Here is a 16,832-nt window from a genome sequence, read left to right as displayed (position 1 = left end):
TTAAAAATGAGATAACAAGATCTAGAGACAGTGTGTTCCTGTTAAAATGAAAGGAAAGGCTGGTAGTGGTAAGGAATGCTAAATGACTAGAGAAACTGAGATTTTGGTTAAGGAAAAAAAGGAAAAAAAAGAGTGAATCCTCAGAGCATAAAGGCAGTAGGAATGTACTTGGAAATCAGGAGGGCAAAAATGAGATAGCTTTGGCAAATAGAATTAAGGAGAATCCAAAGGGTTTTTACAAATACATTTAAGGACAAAAGGGTAACGAGGGAGAGATTAGGGCCCCTCAAAGATCAGCAAGGTGGCCTTTGTTTGGAGCCGCAGGGTATGTGGGAGATAATAAATGTGTATTTTGCATCAATGTTTATTGTGGATAAGGACATGGAACATATAGAATGTAGGGAAATAAGTGGTGACATCTTGAAATATGTCCATATTACAGAGGAGGAGATGCTGGATGTCTTAAAACGCATAAAGGTGGATAACTCCCTGGGAACTGTTCAGGTGTACCCTAGAACTCTGTGAAGCTATGGAAGTCATTGCTGGGCCCCTTGCTGAAGTATTTGTATCATCAGTAGTCACAGGTGAGGTGCTGGAAAACTGGAGGTTGGCTAACGTGCCACTATTTAAGAAATGTGGTAAGGAAAAGCCAGGGAACTATAGACCAGTGAGCTTGAGGTCGGTAGTGGACAAGTTGTTGGAGTGGATCCTGAGGGACAGGATTTTCATATATTTGGAAAGGCAAGGACTGTTTAGGGATAGTCAAATGGCTTTGTCCTTGGGAAGTCATGTCTCTTGAACTTCATTTGAGTTTTTTTGAACAAGTAATGAAGAGGATTGAGGGCAAAGCGGTGGATGTAATCTGTATGGACTTCCATAAGGTGTTAGTCAAGTTTCTTCATAGTAGACTGGTTAGCAAGGTTAGATCACATGGAATACAGGGAGAACTAGCCATTTGGATGCAGAACTGTCTCGAAGGTAGAAGACAGAGGGTGGTGGAGGGTTGCTTTTCAGACTGGAGGCCTGTGACCAGTGGTCTGCCACAAGGGTTAGTGGTGGATCCATTATTTTTCGTCATTTATATAAATGATTTGGAAATGAACATATGCGATATAGTTATAAGCTTCCAGATGACACTAAAATTGGAGGTGTAGTGGACCGCGAAGAAGGTTACCTCAGAGTACAATGGGTTGTAGATCAGATGGGACAATGAGCTGAGGAATGGCAGATGGAGTTTAAGTTAGATAAATGTGAGGTGCTGTATTTAGGGAAAGCAAATCAGAGCAGGACTTGTATAGTTCATGATAAAGTCCTGGGGAGTGTTGCTGAACAAAGAGACCTTGGCGTGCAGGTTCATAGTTTCTTGAACGTGGAGTTGTTGGTAGATTGGATAGTGAAGAAAGTGTTTGGTTTGCTTTCCTTTATTGGTCAAAGCATTGAGTACAAGAGTTGGGAAGTCATGTTGTGGCTGTACAGGACATTGGTTAGGCCAATTTTGGAATATTGTGTGCACTTCTGGTCTCTTCCTACTATCGGAAAGATGTTGTGAAACTTGAAAGGAACAATTTACAAGGATTTTGCCTGGGTTGGAAGATTTGTCCTCTGGGGAGAGGCTGAAGAGGCTGAGGCTGTTTTTCCTGTAGTGTTGGAGGCTGAGAGGTGATCTTTAGAGGTTTATAAAATCATGAGTATGGCTAGGTTAAATAAACAGTCTTTTTTTCCCTGGGTTGTGGGAGGGGAGGGGGAGGTGAGTCCAAAACTAGAGGGTGAGATTTAAGGTGAGGGGGGGGGAAAAAAATTAAGGGGGACCTTGAGCAACATTTTCCTTAAGGGTGGTGTATGTATGGAATGAGCTACCAGAGGAAATGGTAGAAGTCAGATGGGTATATGAATAGAAACTGTTTAGAGAGATATGGGACAAGTGCTGGTAAATGGGACTGGATTAGGTTAGGATATCTAGTCAGCATGGATGAGTTGGACCGAAGGCTCTGTTTCCCTCCTGTGCATCTGTGACTCTTAGTTGTATACAGCGTGGTTGCGTAACAGCAATATTGTATCTGAATTATGTTCTCTGGTTAAACCAGTATTGCAAACTGTGTTTTGTGCTTCAGTACTGATTTCCCAGTCTTGTAATGTCTCCATTTGCTCCTACCTCTCCTGATATTTGATTTCCACCTCTTTCTCAGTCCTTCTGCCACTGAAACTCTCAGACATCTATTCACCACTTCCAAACTTCTTCAGTGCTTTCTTGATTAAGGATCTTTCTTCATCTCTTTTTCTTTGGTCCAAAATTTTTCTGACAATGGTGATCCATACAAATTCCTGCAGATTCGTCACCTTTGTCCTACATTGTTATCACCCAAATGAAGGAAATTAACTTGCATTTATGTTGCGCCTTTCATGATTCATTATGTACCAAGGCTTCACAGCCAGTTTAATACTTTTAAGTGTAGTCATGGCTGTAATGTAGGAAAAATAGCAGCCAATTTGTGCACAGTATATTTCCACAAACGAATGAAGTTTTCAGAATAGGGGCAAACTGTTTAAGCCCTGAGGTGAGGAATTTTTCATTTGGAGGATAGTGAATCTTTGGATTTTTCTTCCCTTAATGGTTATGAAAGCTTGATTTCTCTGTAATACAGAGATCAGTAGATTTTGAGATGCTAATTACCTCAAGGCATGTAAGTAGCAATGATCTAGAATAGAGGAGACTTTAGGTGCAGAATGGCCTACTTCTGTTCCTGTTTCTATTATCTATTGTAGCTACTGGATAACATATTCATGCTGGCCAGGATAATTATTCAATTTCATTTGTGTTTTTATCTTTCCATCTTCATATCACTGGCAGTGATGTTTTACCCTTTGCTTCTCCGGCCCCTGATACACACTCCATAAAATTACTTCTCTACAAACTGTTTAGCCATCTCTTCACATAGCAGTGTCTCTGATAGGGCATCTATCTTTTCTTGTTGCCTCTTGAAATGAATTTGGATAGTACACAATGCTACATTCTGTAAATGTAACTTTCTGGAAGTAACTTCATCAAGGAATGTGCTGTTTCTTGGTGGAGTGAAGACTGAAATTAGTTGGAGTTTGCAACTTGGATTGTTCAACTGGATAACATTGAGTAGCAAATCCATAGAGACCAGGAAACACTCAGATTTATTGCTTGGTCAGTGTTGCAATAAGACACTTCCACAGGTTAAGTAAATTTCATTTGACTTTGTGTCCCTTGTCGAGGGCATAATAACATCTTTTCACCTGGACGTTGAGTCAAACTTTTGAAACTGTATGCATCTGGACATTGGCAAGCCTGAACGTGTCCTCACCCAAAGATTCTGTCTTCCATCTTATAACTGAATAACTGTGCTGTATGAGTCTATGACGCTAACTTGCTGTGATCTCCATCTAAATTCGCAAATGAAGAATCAGTACAAAGTAGGGATATTGGCAGGTGATCAGATGCCTCAGAAATATGCCCAACAAAAGATCCATGTGTTCTTGTTACAAAGCCTACATTAAAAGAGGTGAGGAGACAAATTGTGGGTTGACATTATTCTGTCAGATCGGTTGCATGAGGTATCACTGGTCTTTGTAATTATCCTGCTATTCTTGTGGTGGACCAGTACTCATTTGAAATTAATAATGCTGCTGCTAATAAACTTGTATTATTGCCTTTTTATAGCTGGATTTTGCTTGAATTGTGGGGTAAAATGTAATTTGTTTTAATTTGTAAATTAAATACATTGCAGATTATTAGTTCCAAATAATATTTTAAATCCCTGAAGTGACCCTCAAAGTGCTAAAGACTTAAAGAATGGCAAGCACATTTGCACAATCTTATTTTGTTCTCTTGAAGTTGAACCCCAAGTAGAAAGGAAGGGTTGAATCATGCATCAACACATTGGCTCAGATTTTGTGGTTACACTGACTGTGTAACTGCCACAATCTGTTGTCATTGATTTATGTAACTGACAGCACCATCAATACCTACCTAAATGCAGAAAGTCTGAGGTTTCTGTCAAATGATTCCCCATTTTTCTGTAAATCTTAATTGGGGGGTTGATCGGACCAGTGTTGTAGAGAAGCTAAATGAGTTATAAATAGTTAATTATTTTTGGTTACACGTTTTAAAAAAAAAATTTGTTAATTTTTACTTTAGCTACTTTTGGGATAGTTCTTTGCCTCTCAAATTTTAACAGATTACAGCACTGGTTAAATCATTACTGTGTTGCAGGTTTAAATTAGTGGGGGATAATGGTTAATTATCTCATTGATCATGCCTACTCGGAAGCTAGATAATCATATAAAGGAGAAAGGTGGAGTATGGTGAGATGACTTAGTGGGAACACCCTCATGATGTGCTTAAAGATAGGCAAGGATCCTTTTTGTGCTGTAGATGTAATATAATTTTATTTAACAATTCAAACTGACTCTGGTGATTTTATTCTACAAAGTGATTGTTCTTTGAAATGAATTCACTGGGTTATCCTATTTAGCATTTTTAGATTCTCCCATTTGAATTTAATATCTAGTTTTTCTGTCTTATCAGATGGTGCAATATTCATTTTGTGGATATACTGACAATGGAATCCAGTTTTTCTCAATCGGTCAAGCAGACTGAAACATTGCAGCCAAATCAACTTTGCATGCTATCATGAGACTTGTATGTTTTAAAGCTTTGCTAATGTAGCATTTCATATTTCCCACTTTTGATGGTTTTACCAGCTCAATTCTTGTTGATACATTTCCAAATTTACAGCTTTCCAACATAGTGTTTAAACAACTTTTATTTGGTAATTATTACACCATTATTGAGTTCTCTCAGCTATTCATGAGGTTATCTGATATGAAGTGCATTGACTACCATCCAGTCATTATTAGATTAGATTCCCTACAGCATGGAAACAGGCCGTTCGGTCCAGCAAGTCCACACTGACCCTCTGAAGTGGACCCCACCCAGACCCATTCCCATAGATGATCATTTTGTTCAGCATTGCTGTAGGACACTATGACTCTAAGTTGCTCAAAAATAAAGATGTGCAAGTTTGATGAATTGGCTGTGCTAATCTCCCTGCCTTCGGTGTCTGCTGACATACATGTCTTTTGGCTAATTTTGCATAGATTTGATTCAGAATTTAAGTAATTGGCAAGTGGCAGAAAGGTATATTTCATTTGTCTGCTCATTGCTTTCACCAATCCACCAATAACTGAAGGGTTCATTTTTATGAACCCTTAAAAGGTGCATTGGGCTAAACTTCAGGTGTTGAGTTTAAATGCTTAAGGTGTGGTGATAATCTGAATTAAAAACAAATATTTAGGTCGGGCAGAATCTGCTGTGTTTCAGGTCGCCCTGTTAATGTACTGTGTAAATAGTGAGGAGGATAATATTAATTTACAAGAGGATATAAATTGTCTGATCAGTACCCAAGAGGAATTCAGTCCAGATCAGTGTTAGGTGATGCAAGTTGGGAACGATAAACATAATGAACAATGGGATCTTGGGCTGCATGTCCACTGGTTCCTTGGTAGCAGGACAGTTAGGTCAAGTGGTTAAGGGGCATATGGGATATTTGCCTCCAAGTAGCTGAGGCATAAAGTGGAAGAGTAGGGAGGTTATGCTGGAACAATATAAAGATTTGGTTAGGCTGCAGCTGGAGTTTTGTGTACAATTCTGAAATCCACATTATAGTAGAGATTCAACTGCATATGGTACAGAAGGGATTTACCAGGATGTTGCCTCAACTGGACAGTAATGAAGAAAGATTGGATAGACTGGGGTTGTCCTCCGAACAGAGGACATTGAGGGGGGCATATGATTTGAGATGTCCAAAATTGAGGCATCTAAACAGGAAGGAACGTCTCTCCTTGGTGGAGGGATCAATGACCAGGGGCATAGATTTAAGGTGAGGGGATGTGAGGAAAAGGTCTTTTTCTATCCAGACATACTGAAATCTGGAACTCCTTGTCTGTAAGGGTTGTAGAGGTAGAAATCCTCAACTATTAAGAATTATTTAGATATATACATACAATGCCAAGGCTATGGGCCAAGCACTGGAAATTGGAATTCGAACAGTTAGGTGTTTGTTTTTTTTGACCAGGTTTGATGGGCTGCATGGTCTTTGTCTGTCGACCTCTGACTAAGGTTTAAGGATATTTTAGTTGTGTTAATTTCGTTAGGTTTCATGGTGTGTTTCTCTGTTGGGTCTAGTGAGATTTTATTCCTTATCATCCAAAACTTAGTAACTACCTACCTTGTCCTGATGGTACCTTTCTCATCCAGTGCTTGCATGATTCTGCAATCATTGTAGCTGGAACAATGCTCCACTCACCAGATATGCTAGAATGGATCGGAGTCAGTGGCATTTGCTGTCATCTTTAAAATTGTTTTGTGTGACTGGACAAGCACAGTCAGTCTGGAGTTGCCCTGTACGGTTTTTCACCTATCCCCTGAATGTGGCAAACAAAGGAACGTTGGTGCGTGCTTTGACAGGGACCAGGATGTCCTGATTCATCAGGTGGTGCAGAGCAGTGGTGTCCTTTTCTCTCTAGACTGGCAGAGGAGTCCATGCCATCAGATTGTCAGCCTATGTTGAAGTTGCCACCATGTTCAGTGCAGTCTCCACAGTCCAGAAGACTTCAAAATATTGCTGTTAGAAGGTCACTGACCTCCGCTCTGCTTGGGTAAGTGCTGCTATCATCATCATTCTGCTGTCTTGAACACTGTATTTCCCTGATACTGCACCAACGTCCAACTAAGTCAAATACTCTTAACTCTAATGCTGTTGCACGCAACACCTTCCCTCGCTGGTTTCCCCCACATCCCAACTGTCTCAGTACTAACCTTGTGTGATCTGCACTGCCTATTCACTTGCTCAGATAGCTCACTGCCTTTTCCCAACCTGCACAAGTGCTAATAGCTGTACCATCCACTTTCATCTCACTCAGTCACACCTTTCTCTCATTCCAGAACAAAACAGCCCCCATTAAGGCAAAAAGGGCTGGGAGAGGTGGTGTGATGCCTGCCATTAGGTTCTTCATGCCCCAGAAGGCCCTTGCAGGAGAGGAAGTGGTCTCACTCCTGGGGGGATGCTGAGAAATTCATGTCTTATCAACCAGGTAAGTAACATTGTTCATTCCAGTCCAACTCTGACATAAGTCCCATTGTTGGTGTTAGTTAATCCACACAAATTTATAATCTTTGGCTGCAGCATCTTTCTTTTGAGTGTTGTAGGTCCTAGTGGGATGTGTATTATTTTAGCAGTCAAGTGGGCTATCTTACAAGAACAGTTGTCTTGTGCTCTGAGGAGCTACGTTCAGAGGCCTCATTTGGGGGGGGGGGGAGGAGAAGAAGAAATCAGCAAGGCTGCCTCCTGCACCATACGTCAGTTTAGATACCAACAGCTCAGTAGCAGCTTCAGCTATGTTCAAGTTGAGAACACAAGCTGGTGAACATATCTCTGCAGCCTGCTGAGGAAGAAATGCGCCAGGTTGCTGGCATTCAGAGGATTGCTAGAAGCCAGGTGTCTGAACCCCAGGAAGCAGAGATCCTTTGCAGTACCAGCAGACACTGACTCTGTATACATGTAGAACCAGATATAGGAGCACTAGGCAGGTATGTGGGATGCAGAGGCCCTCAGTTCATGGGCAGCAGTGCTAAAAGTGCCCAGTTGCCTCATGCATTTGATTGTCTAGCTGCCTTCATGGACAATTTGGCAGCTGCCCTGGAGAGCCATGTCAGCAGATGTTGGATCTGCTACAGACAGACCTGCATTCCATCATTAGCCATTAGTCCTCCACGGTATTGCTGAGGTAATGGGGGGAATGGACCATCTTAACTTCCTACTAGGTTTTTCTTCCTCAGAAAGAGAGCACATGTTTGATAATAGGTACCCAACCAGAGAAGAAACCACACACAAGCTCCTCGTTCTTTTCTCTGATTGATTACTTCAGAAGTGGCTGGGCCTTCTACCTGTGACCTCACGTGATCCTCACACCTGTGCAGCTTCAAAACGATGAGGCTGCTCTCTGTCTTAGACATATTCCGTACGTCTGGGCTCTCTAGGCATGAATGCTCTCTGGGTCACCTGACCAAAACTTCCAATGCCAATGGGTTGGAAAGGACAGTCTCTTGATGGCACATAGGTGGCACTGGTGATATTTCTCTGCAAATAACATTTCAATTTTGTTGAAATATGCTCAGAATGCTACCATGTGTGACTTTGTGCTGCCTTATTAAACTGTCACAGTGAGGTCGGATGCCTGACTTGACACTATTCCAGATATGTTCATGTGTTGCAATGCGCTATTCAGCAAATGTTTGCCCCCATGACAAAGGACTGCTGACCAGCAAGAAAAGCATTCTGTCTCTGTGACTGTGCTAATAGGCAAAGCAGGGATGTGAGCATGCATGTCAGAGCTGAGTGGTTGAGTGGCCCTGAGACGCAGCCTGGTCCATTGTGAGAGTTTTATGTCTGTCCTTTCGTGCAAAGTATCCCTGTATGCAATGCTTGTACATCATGAAGTGTAGAATTTAAAACAAAAATCAGGCATGGGATAGGGTGTCACTGGGTAGGCCAACATTTATTGCCTATCCCTAATTGCCCAGAGGGCTGTTAAGAGTCAACCACAGGCTCTGGATCACATGTAAGCCAGAACAGGTAAGGATGACCATCTCTTTCCCTAAACGACATTAATGAGCCAGATCAGTTTTTCCAACAATCGACAGTTGTTTCATGGCCATATTTGACCCTTAATTCCACATTTTTATTGAATTCAAATTTCACCATCTGCTGTGGCGGAATTTGAATCTGGATCCCCGGGATATTAACTGGGTCTCAAGTAACAGTCTAGAAATAATATCACTAGGCCATCGCCCCTCCACAACTGTCAAGCAAGTGAATTAGAGAGCTACTACTATAAAGGTTTTGAGATGCTGGAATTTGTTGGATGTGAAGGTCCATGGATGGTGGGTTGTATGTAGCTGGTGTATAGAGTGTTCCCTGAGGTACTGTTGGGTGTCCAAGATGGCAGGCTAGAAGAACAAGTGACAAGCTGAAGTTAAGTATTTGCTCTGATTTCGATGTTGGGAATTGTTGATATTTAGTTTCCTCGTGGTATGTGTGAGATGCCTATGAATAAGGTCAGATTTGTTAATGAAGTTGTTAAGAAGCAATAATCTCAATTTATAGATATCTCAATTCCCCAGCAAGATCGTATCTTAATGCCTGGAACTCCTTGAAAATGCTGTAAGTTGCTGCTGACATCAAGGAAGATCTTGTCTGCTTCTCACTCATTTCTCCCACGGGTCTTGCAACCCATTGTCTACTCTCAAATGCTACTTCAACTGAGTGTACTGCATTTTCTGTTTTTCTGCTGTTAATGAACATGACTTAAATTAACCAGTGTTGTAGAAAATGCATAATTCTGGTAGTTCAAATTTCTTTCCCCAGTCAATGCATGTGCACTCTTTGAAAGTATAAACTATTTGAGGATTGTAAAATCTAATTCTAAATGGAAAGCATAGCTAAATGAATCTGAGGTAAGTAAGTCTTAAAAATGGTTTTCTTTAAAAGATAATTTTGACAATGTAACTTGTTAATTGATGATTTTATTGTCATGTTTAAAGTTAAATACCTAGAATTCCTGATCATATGCCTTAGTAAATACATTTTGGTGAAGCTCCGAATCAATGACCCAGAAGGTTCAATGTGAAAAAAGGCTAATTTATTTCACTGGGGAAATTTCTGTTCTCGTTTACTACCTAGTGATCTTTGTTCAAAAATACACATGAGTTTGCTGTCTTCAGGCCTGTACAGAATTGGATTTTATGGATTTTGCTATGGTCCTTCCCATTGTCAAATCCCTTGCCAACACTTTGGGTCTGATTTTAACTTTGGTTTAAGTTAATGGGTTTTGAGTGAGTTAAAATCTTGTCCTTTCTTTCCAGACTCAGGTGTGAACAATACCCAAATTTGGGTAAGGTACAAATGGTCTACCTTGGAGCCATTCTTCAACAGACGTAATAAAAATGGAAAAAAGAAAATTTTTGTTTCTTTTATATACTAATGCACAAAAGGTTAAAAACGATTGTGTGATTTTTGTTTCATCTGAGAGAAGTATGAAACATTTTCCAGTGTTGAGTATAATTGTACACTTTTGACAGCAATTCTGGATTAACAATAAATATTTTACTCTAAATATGACTTTACATTTTTGAGAGTTTTGTATTTGAGTCAAACCTTATTCTGGTGTGGTGTTGTGCAAGTATTTAGGATTTTGATTGATACATTGTCATTGTTCAAGCATTGGTATCCTTCTTTTAAATATTCAAGTTAGCAAGAAGACTGAGCCTTCATCTTTCAACAGTGTATTGAAATCTATCTATTTTATCAAACCAACAGTCTTGGTTCCAAAATCATTAATTAACCAGTGATAATGAAAAATAATTAAAGGTTGTAAAATAAAATTGCATGGCAAACCTTTTTAAGTTGGACCATTTTCCCTTTGGAGCACTTGAGTTCATAGTCTAAGTTTATCGAATTATGCGAAAACACTGCATTGACAGAAGTGTCATATTTTGAATGAGGTCAAATGATAATTGAATCCTTAATGAAGAAGTACCTAGAAACGAGAAAGATATAACAGTGTTAAGTATCTTGGATTGTAAGAGGGAAAGATGTTTTGAACAAACTTAGTGAATTCTTTCGAAATAAGCAGCAATAAGGATAGATCAGGCTAAAGCAGTCAATATGATGTATTTGGACTGCCTTTCACCAGATTCCATATAATCAACTAACGAGTAGGATCAGAATATGCAGAACTGGAAACATATAGCAAATTGGCAGGAGACGGGAAAGTGGAAATAAAGGTATTACCCTTCTGCTAACAGTGGATATGGCATTCCGCATGGATCAATACTGGGAACTCTGTTCACGTTTTTCCTGTGGAATTGGAATTGGAACCATGATTTTAAAATTTGCAGGTGACATCAGGAACATTTGAAAATACAGCAAGATGTGAGTAAACTTAGAGGATTGTTTCTGTAATTGGCAGATGACTTTCAATATAGATGTGTTAGACTGTATACCCCAATAAAAATGGGCCATGTCGAGCCTGTAGAATCTCTCTCATTGAAGGAATGGCAAGATTAGTGTAGAAATATATTTGACAAAAGATACATAATATTTGTAAAAAGAAATCACTTGGAATTTGGATTTCAAAATAGAGATGTAGGTGCTATTTAGAGTCATAGAGATGCACAGCACAGAAACAGACCCTTTGGTCCAACTCATCCCTGCCAACCAGATAGCCCAACTCAATCTAGTCTCACCTGCCAGCACCTGGCCCATATCCCTCCAAACCCTTCCTATTCATATATGCATCCAGATGCCTTTTAAATGTTGCAATTGTACTGATTTCCTCCACTTCCTCTGGCAGCTCAATCCATACACATACCACCCTCTGCGTGAAAACGTTGCCCCTTAGGCCTCTCTTAGATCTTTCCCCTCTCTCCCTAAACCTATGCCCTCTAGTTCTGGACTCCCATCCCCAGGGAAAAGACCTTGTCCATTTACCCTATCCATGCCCATCATGATTTTATAAACCTCTATAAGGTCACCCCTCAACCTCCGCTCCACGAAAAACAGCCCCAGCCTATTCAACCTCTCCCTAAAGCTCAAATCCTCCAACCCTGGCAACATCCTTGTAGACCTTGTCGGAACTCTTTAAAATTTCACAACATCCTTCCAATAGGAAGGAGACCAGAAATTCACACAATATTCCAAAAGTGGCCTAACTAATGTCCTGTACAGCCGGAACATGACCTCCCAACTCCTGTACTCCGTACTCTGACCTATAAAGGAAAGCATACCAAATGCTTTCTTCACTATCTTATCTACCTGCAATTCCACTTTCAAGGAGCAATGAACCTGCACTCCTAGGTCTCTTTGTTCAGCAGCATTCCCTCGGACCTTACTATTAAGTGTATAAGTCCTGCTAAGATTTGCTTTCCCAAAATGCAGTACCTCTCATTTATCTAAATTAAATTTCATCTGCCGCTCCTCAGCCCATTGGCCTATCTGATCAAGATCCCATTGTAATCTGAGGTAACCTTCCTCACTTGTCCACTACACATCCAATTTTGGTGTTATCTGCAAACTTACTAACTATACCTCTTATGCTCCCATCCAAATCATTTAGATAAATGATGAAAAGTAGTGGACCCAGCAGCGATCCTTGTGGCACTCCAGTAGTCACAGGCCTCCAGTCTGAAAAACATGCCCTCCATCACCATCCTCTGTCTCTTACCTTTTGAGCCAGTTCTGTATCCAAATAGCTAGTTCTCCCTGTATTCCGTGAGATCTAACCTTGCTAACCAGTGTCCCTGGGGCAACTTGTCGAGCGCCTTACTGAAGTCCATTACATCAGATGTAATGCTCTGCCCTCATCAATCCTCCTTGTTACTTCTTCAAAAAACACAATCAAGTTTGTGAGGCATGATTTCCCACGCATAAAGCCATGTTGACTATCCCTAATCAGTTCTTGCCTTTCCAAATACATGTACATCCTGTCCCTCAGGATTCCCTCCAACACATGTCCATCACTGACTTCAAGCTCACTGGTCTATAGTTCTCTGGCTTGTTCTTACAACCTTTCTTAAACAGTGGCACCATGTTTGCCAACTTCCAGTCTTCCAGTACTGTACCTGTGACTATTAATTATACAAATATCTCAGCAAGAGGCCCAGCAATCACTTCCTGAGCTACTTCGAGCATTAGGGTACACCTGATCAGGTCCTGGGTATTTATCCACTCTTCTGCATTTCAAGACATCCAGCACTTCCTCCTCTGTAATATAGGCATTTTGCAAGGTGTCACCTTCTATTTCCCTCCAGTCTATGTCTTCCATATCTGTTTCCACAGTAAATACTGATGCAAAATACTTGTTTAGTATCTCCTCCAGCTCCACAAAGGCCGCCTTGCTGATCTTTGAGGGACCCTATTCTCTCTTGTACCTTTTTGACCATAATTTATTTGTAAAAGCCCCTTTGGGTTCTCCTTTAATTATATTTGCCAAAGCTGTCTCATGTCCCCTCCTGATTTCTCTCTTAAGTATACTCCTACTGCCTTTTATGCTCTTCTAAGGATTCACTCAATCTATCCTATCTATGCCTGATATATGCTTCCTTCTTTTTCTTAAACAAGCCCTCAATTTTCTTAGTCATCCAGCATTCCCTATACTTTCACCCTAACAGGAATATACTGTCTCTGGATTCTCGTTATCTCATTTCTGAAGGCTTCCCGTTTTCCAGCTGTCCCTTTTACCTGTGAGCATCTGCCCCCAGTCAGCTTTTGAAAGTTCTTGGTAAAAACAATGACTGCAGATGCTGAAAACCAAATACTGGATTAGTAGTGCTGGAAGAGCACAGCAGTTCAGGCAGCATCCAACGAGCAGCGAAATTGGCGTTTCTTGAAAGTTCTTGCCTAATGCCATCAAAATTAGCCTTCCTCAATTTAGAAGTTCAGCTTTTAGATCTGGTCTATCCTTTTCCATCATTATTTTAAAATTAATAGAATTAAGGTTGCTGGCCCCAAAGTGCTCCCCCACTGACACCTCCATCTCCTTCCCTGCCTTATTTCCCAAGAGTAGGTCAAGTTTTTTGCACCTTCTCTAGTAGATACACCCACACACTGAATTAGAACATTTTCTTGGACACACTTAACAAATTCCTCTCCATCCATACCCTTAACACTATGGCAGTTCCAGTCTACCTTTGTCAAGTTAAAATCCCCTACCATAACCACCTTATTATTCTTACAGATAACTGAAATCGCCTTACAAATTTGTTTCTCAATTTCCCGCTGACTATTAAAAGGTCTATAATAGAATCCCAATAAGGTGATAATCCCTTTCTTATTTGTCAATTCAACCCAAATAACCTCCCTGGCTGTATTTCCGGGAATATCCTCCCTCAGTACAGCTATAATGCTATCCCTTATTAAAAATGCCACCTCCCTTTCTGTCCTTCCTGTAGCATTTGTATCCTGGAACATTATGCTGCCAGTCCTGTCCATTCGTGAGCCAAGTATCTGTAATTACAATGATATCCCAGTCCCATGTTCCTAACCATGCCCTGAATTCACCTGCCTTCTCTGTTCAGCCTCTTGCATTGAAATAAATGCAGTTTAAGCTTTCAGTCCTACCTTGTTCTCTGCTTTGTCCCTGCCTGCACTGATTGTTTGACTCGCTTCTGTTCTCAACTGTACCAGTCTCAGATTGATCTCTTTCTTCACTATCTCCCTGGGTCCCCCCACCTTAAATCCTCCCAAACAATTCTAGCAAATCTTCCTGCCAGTATCTTAGTCCCCTTCCAATTCAGCTGCAATCTGTCCTTTTTGTACAGGTCACTTCTACCCCAGAAGTGAATCCAATGATCCAAAAATGTGAATCCTTCTTCCATACACCAGCTCCTCAGCCATGCATTCATCTGCTCTATCCTCCTATTCCTACGCTCACTAGCTCGCAGCACCAGGAGTAATCCAGATATTATTACTCTCAAGGACCTCCTTTTTAAATTCCTGCCTAACTCTTTTCTCTTCCTATGTCATTGGTTCCAATATGTACAATGACCTTCTGCTGGGCGCTCTTTCCCCCTTGAGAACGTTCTGCACCCTCTGAGATGTCCTTGGTCCTGGCAGCAGGGAGATAACACCATTCTGATTTTTCACTGCTGGCCAGAGAAACATCTGTCTGTGCCTCTGACTACAGAGTCCCCTAACACAATTGATATCTTGGAACCCGACGTACCTGTTGTTGCATTAGAGCCAGTCTCGATACCAGAAACTTGGCTGTTTGTGCTACATTCCCCTGAGAATCCATCACCCTCTACATTTTCCAAAGCAGCATACTTGTTTGAAATGGGGATAGCCACAGAAGATTCCTGCACTCCCTGCCAAGATCACTTACTTTTCCTGGAGTGAACCCATCTATGTGACTGTTTCTGTGACCTTTCTGCCATCCATTACATCCCCTTGCTCTTGTAAATTCCTCATTGCCTCTAACTGTCTCTCTAACCGATCCATTCGATATAATATCCCACTCCTGACAGTCATGTCTTTTTTTGGACGGCACGGTGGCTGAGTGGTTAGTACTGCTGCCTCACAGCACCAGGGTCCCACGTTCGATTCCAGCCTCTGGCAACTGTGTTTGCGCAGTTTGCATGTTCTCCCCGTGTCTGCGTGGGTTTTCTCTGGGTGCTCCGATTTCCTCCCACAATCCAAAGATGTGCAGATCAGGTGAATTGGCCATGCTAAATTGTCCATAGTGTTAGGTGCATTAGTCAGAGGGAAATGGGTCTGGGTGGGTTACTCTTCGGAGGGTTGGTGTGGACTGGTTGGGCCGAAGGGCCTGTTTCCACACTGTAGGGAACCTCATCTAATAATAGGATTCCCAACGAAAGACATTTTATTGCAGGTATAACACATAAACTCTCCCTAAACTCCCACATCTGACAAGAAGAATCTATCAGAGCTGAAAATGTGTTGCTGGAAAAGCGCAGCAGGTCAGGCAGCATCCAAGGAGCAGGAGAATCGACGTTTCGGGCATGATTCCCCCCCCCCCCCCCCTTCAGGAATGAGGAGTGTGTGCCAAGCAGGCTAAGATAAAAGGTAGGGAGGAGGGACTTGGGGCAGGAGCGTTGGAAAGGTGGAAGGAGGTTAAGGTGAGGGTGGTAGGCTGGAGTGGGGGTGGGTGTGGAGGTGGGGGCGGAGAGGTCAGGAAGAAGATTGCAGGTTAGGAAGGTGGTGCTGAGTTCAAGGGTTGGGACTGAGACAAGTGGGGGGAGGGGAAATGAGGAAACTGGAGAAGTCTGAGTTCATCCCTTGTGGTTGGAGGGTTCCTAGGCGGAAGATGAGGCGCTCTTCCTCCAACTGTCGTGTTGCTATGGTCTGGCAATGGAGGAGTCCAAGGACCTGCATGTCCTTGGTTGAGTGGGAGGGGAAGTTGAAGTGTTGAGCCACGGGGTGGTTGGGTTGGTTGGTCCGGGTGTCCCAGGGATGTTTTCTGAAACGTTTCGCAAGTAGGCGACCTGTCTCCCCAATATAGAGGAGGCCACATCGGGTGCAGCAGATGTAGTAAATGATGTGTGTGGAAGTGCAGGTGAATTTGTGGTGGATATGGAAGGATCCCTTGGGGCCTTGGAGGGAAGTAAGGGGGGTGAGGTGTGGGCGCAAGTTTTGCATTTCTTGCGGTTACAGGGGAAGGTGCCAGGAGTGTAGGTTGGGTTGGTGGGGGGTGTGGACCTGACAAGGGAGTCACGGAGGGAGTGGTCTTTTCGGAACACTGATAGGGGAGGGAAATAGGGGAGGTGGTGGGGTCCATTTGGAGGTGGCGGAAATGATGACGGATGATACAATGTATATGGAGGTTAGTGGGGTGGTAGGTGAGGACCAGTGGGGTTCTGTCCTGGTGGCGGGAAGTGGAGGAGAGCATCGTCGACCACGTCTGGGGAGATATTGCGGTCTTTGAAGAAAGCCCATCTGGGTTGTTCGGTATTGGAACTAGTCCTCCTGAGAGCAAATGCAGCAGAGACGAAGGAATTGGGAATATGGGATGGTGTTTTTACAGGGGGCAGGGTGGGAGGAGGTGTAGTCTAGGTAGCTGTGGGAGTCGGTCGGTTTATAGTAAATGTCCGTGTTGATTCGATCTCCACCGCATCTCCTCCACTTCCTGCTCCTCTGGCCTTGAGCCCCACCCCTCCAATCGCCACTAGGACAGAACCCCACTGGTCCTCACCTACCACCCCACCAACCTCCATATACATTGTATCATCT

At 42.2% G+C, this 16,832-nt stretch overlaps 1 protein-coding gene across 7 annotated transcripts in view; it reads left to right on the top strand.

Annotated features, from left to right (window-relative positions):
* The window catches only part of camta1a (calmodulin binding transcription activator 1a), a 1,308,418-nt gene that overhangs the window by 24,844 nt on the left and 1,266,742 nt on the right, over window positions 1-16,832 (top strand). Inside the window, exon 2 of one of the 7 annotated variants that reach the window (XM_072586308.1) lies at window positions 6,971-7,119. The exons of the other annotated variants lie outside the window; for them this stretch is intronic. Within the exon in view, the coding sequence (XP_072442409.1) occupies window positions 7,104-7,119 (16 nt within the window). The 5' untranslated portion in view covers window positions 6,971-7,103. The remainder of the gene's footprint in view (window positions 1-6,970; window positions 7,120-16,832) is intronic. 7 annotated transcript variants of the gene reach the window in all.

Source organism: Chiloscyllium punctatum, chromosome 16, assembly GCF_047496795.1.
Source record: "Chiloscyllium punctatum isolate Juve2018m chromosome 16, sChiPun1.3, whole genome shotgun sequence".
NCBI lineage: Eukaryota > Metazoa > Chordata > Chondrichthyes > Orectolobiformes > Hemiscylliidae > Chiloscyllium > Chiloscyllium punctatum.
This window is presented reverse-complemented; position numbering and strand designations above follow the sequence as displayed.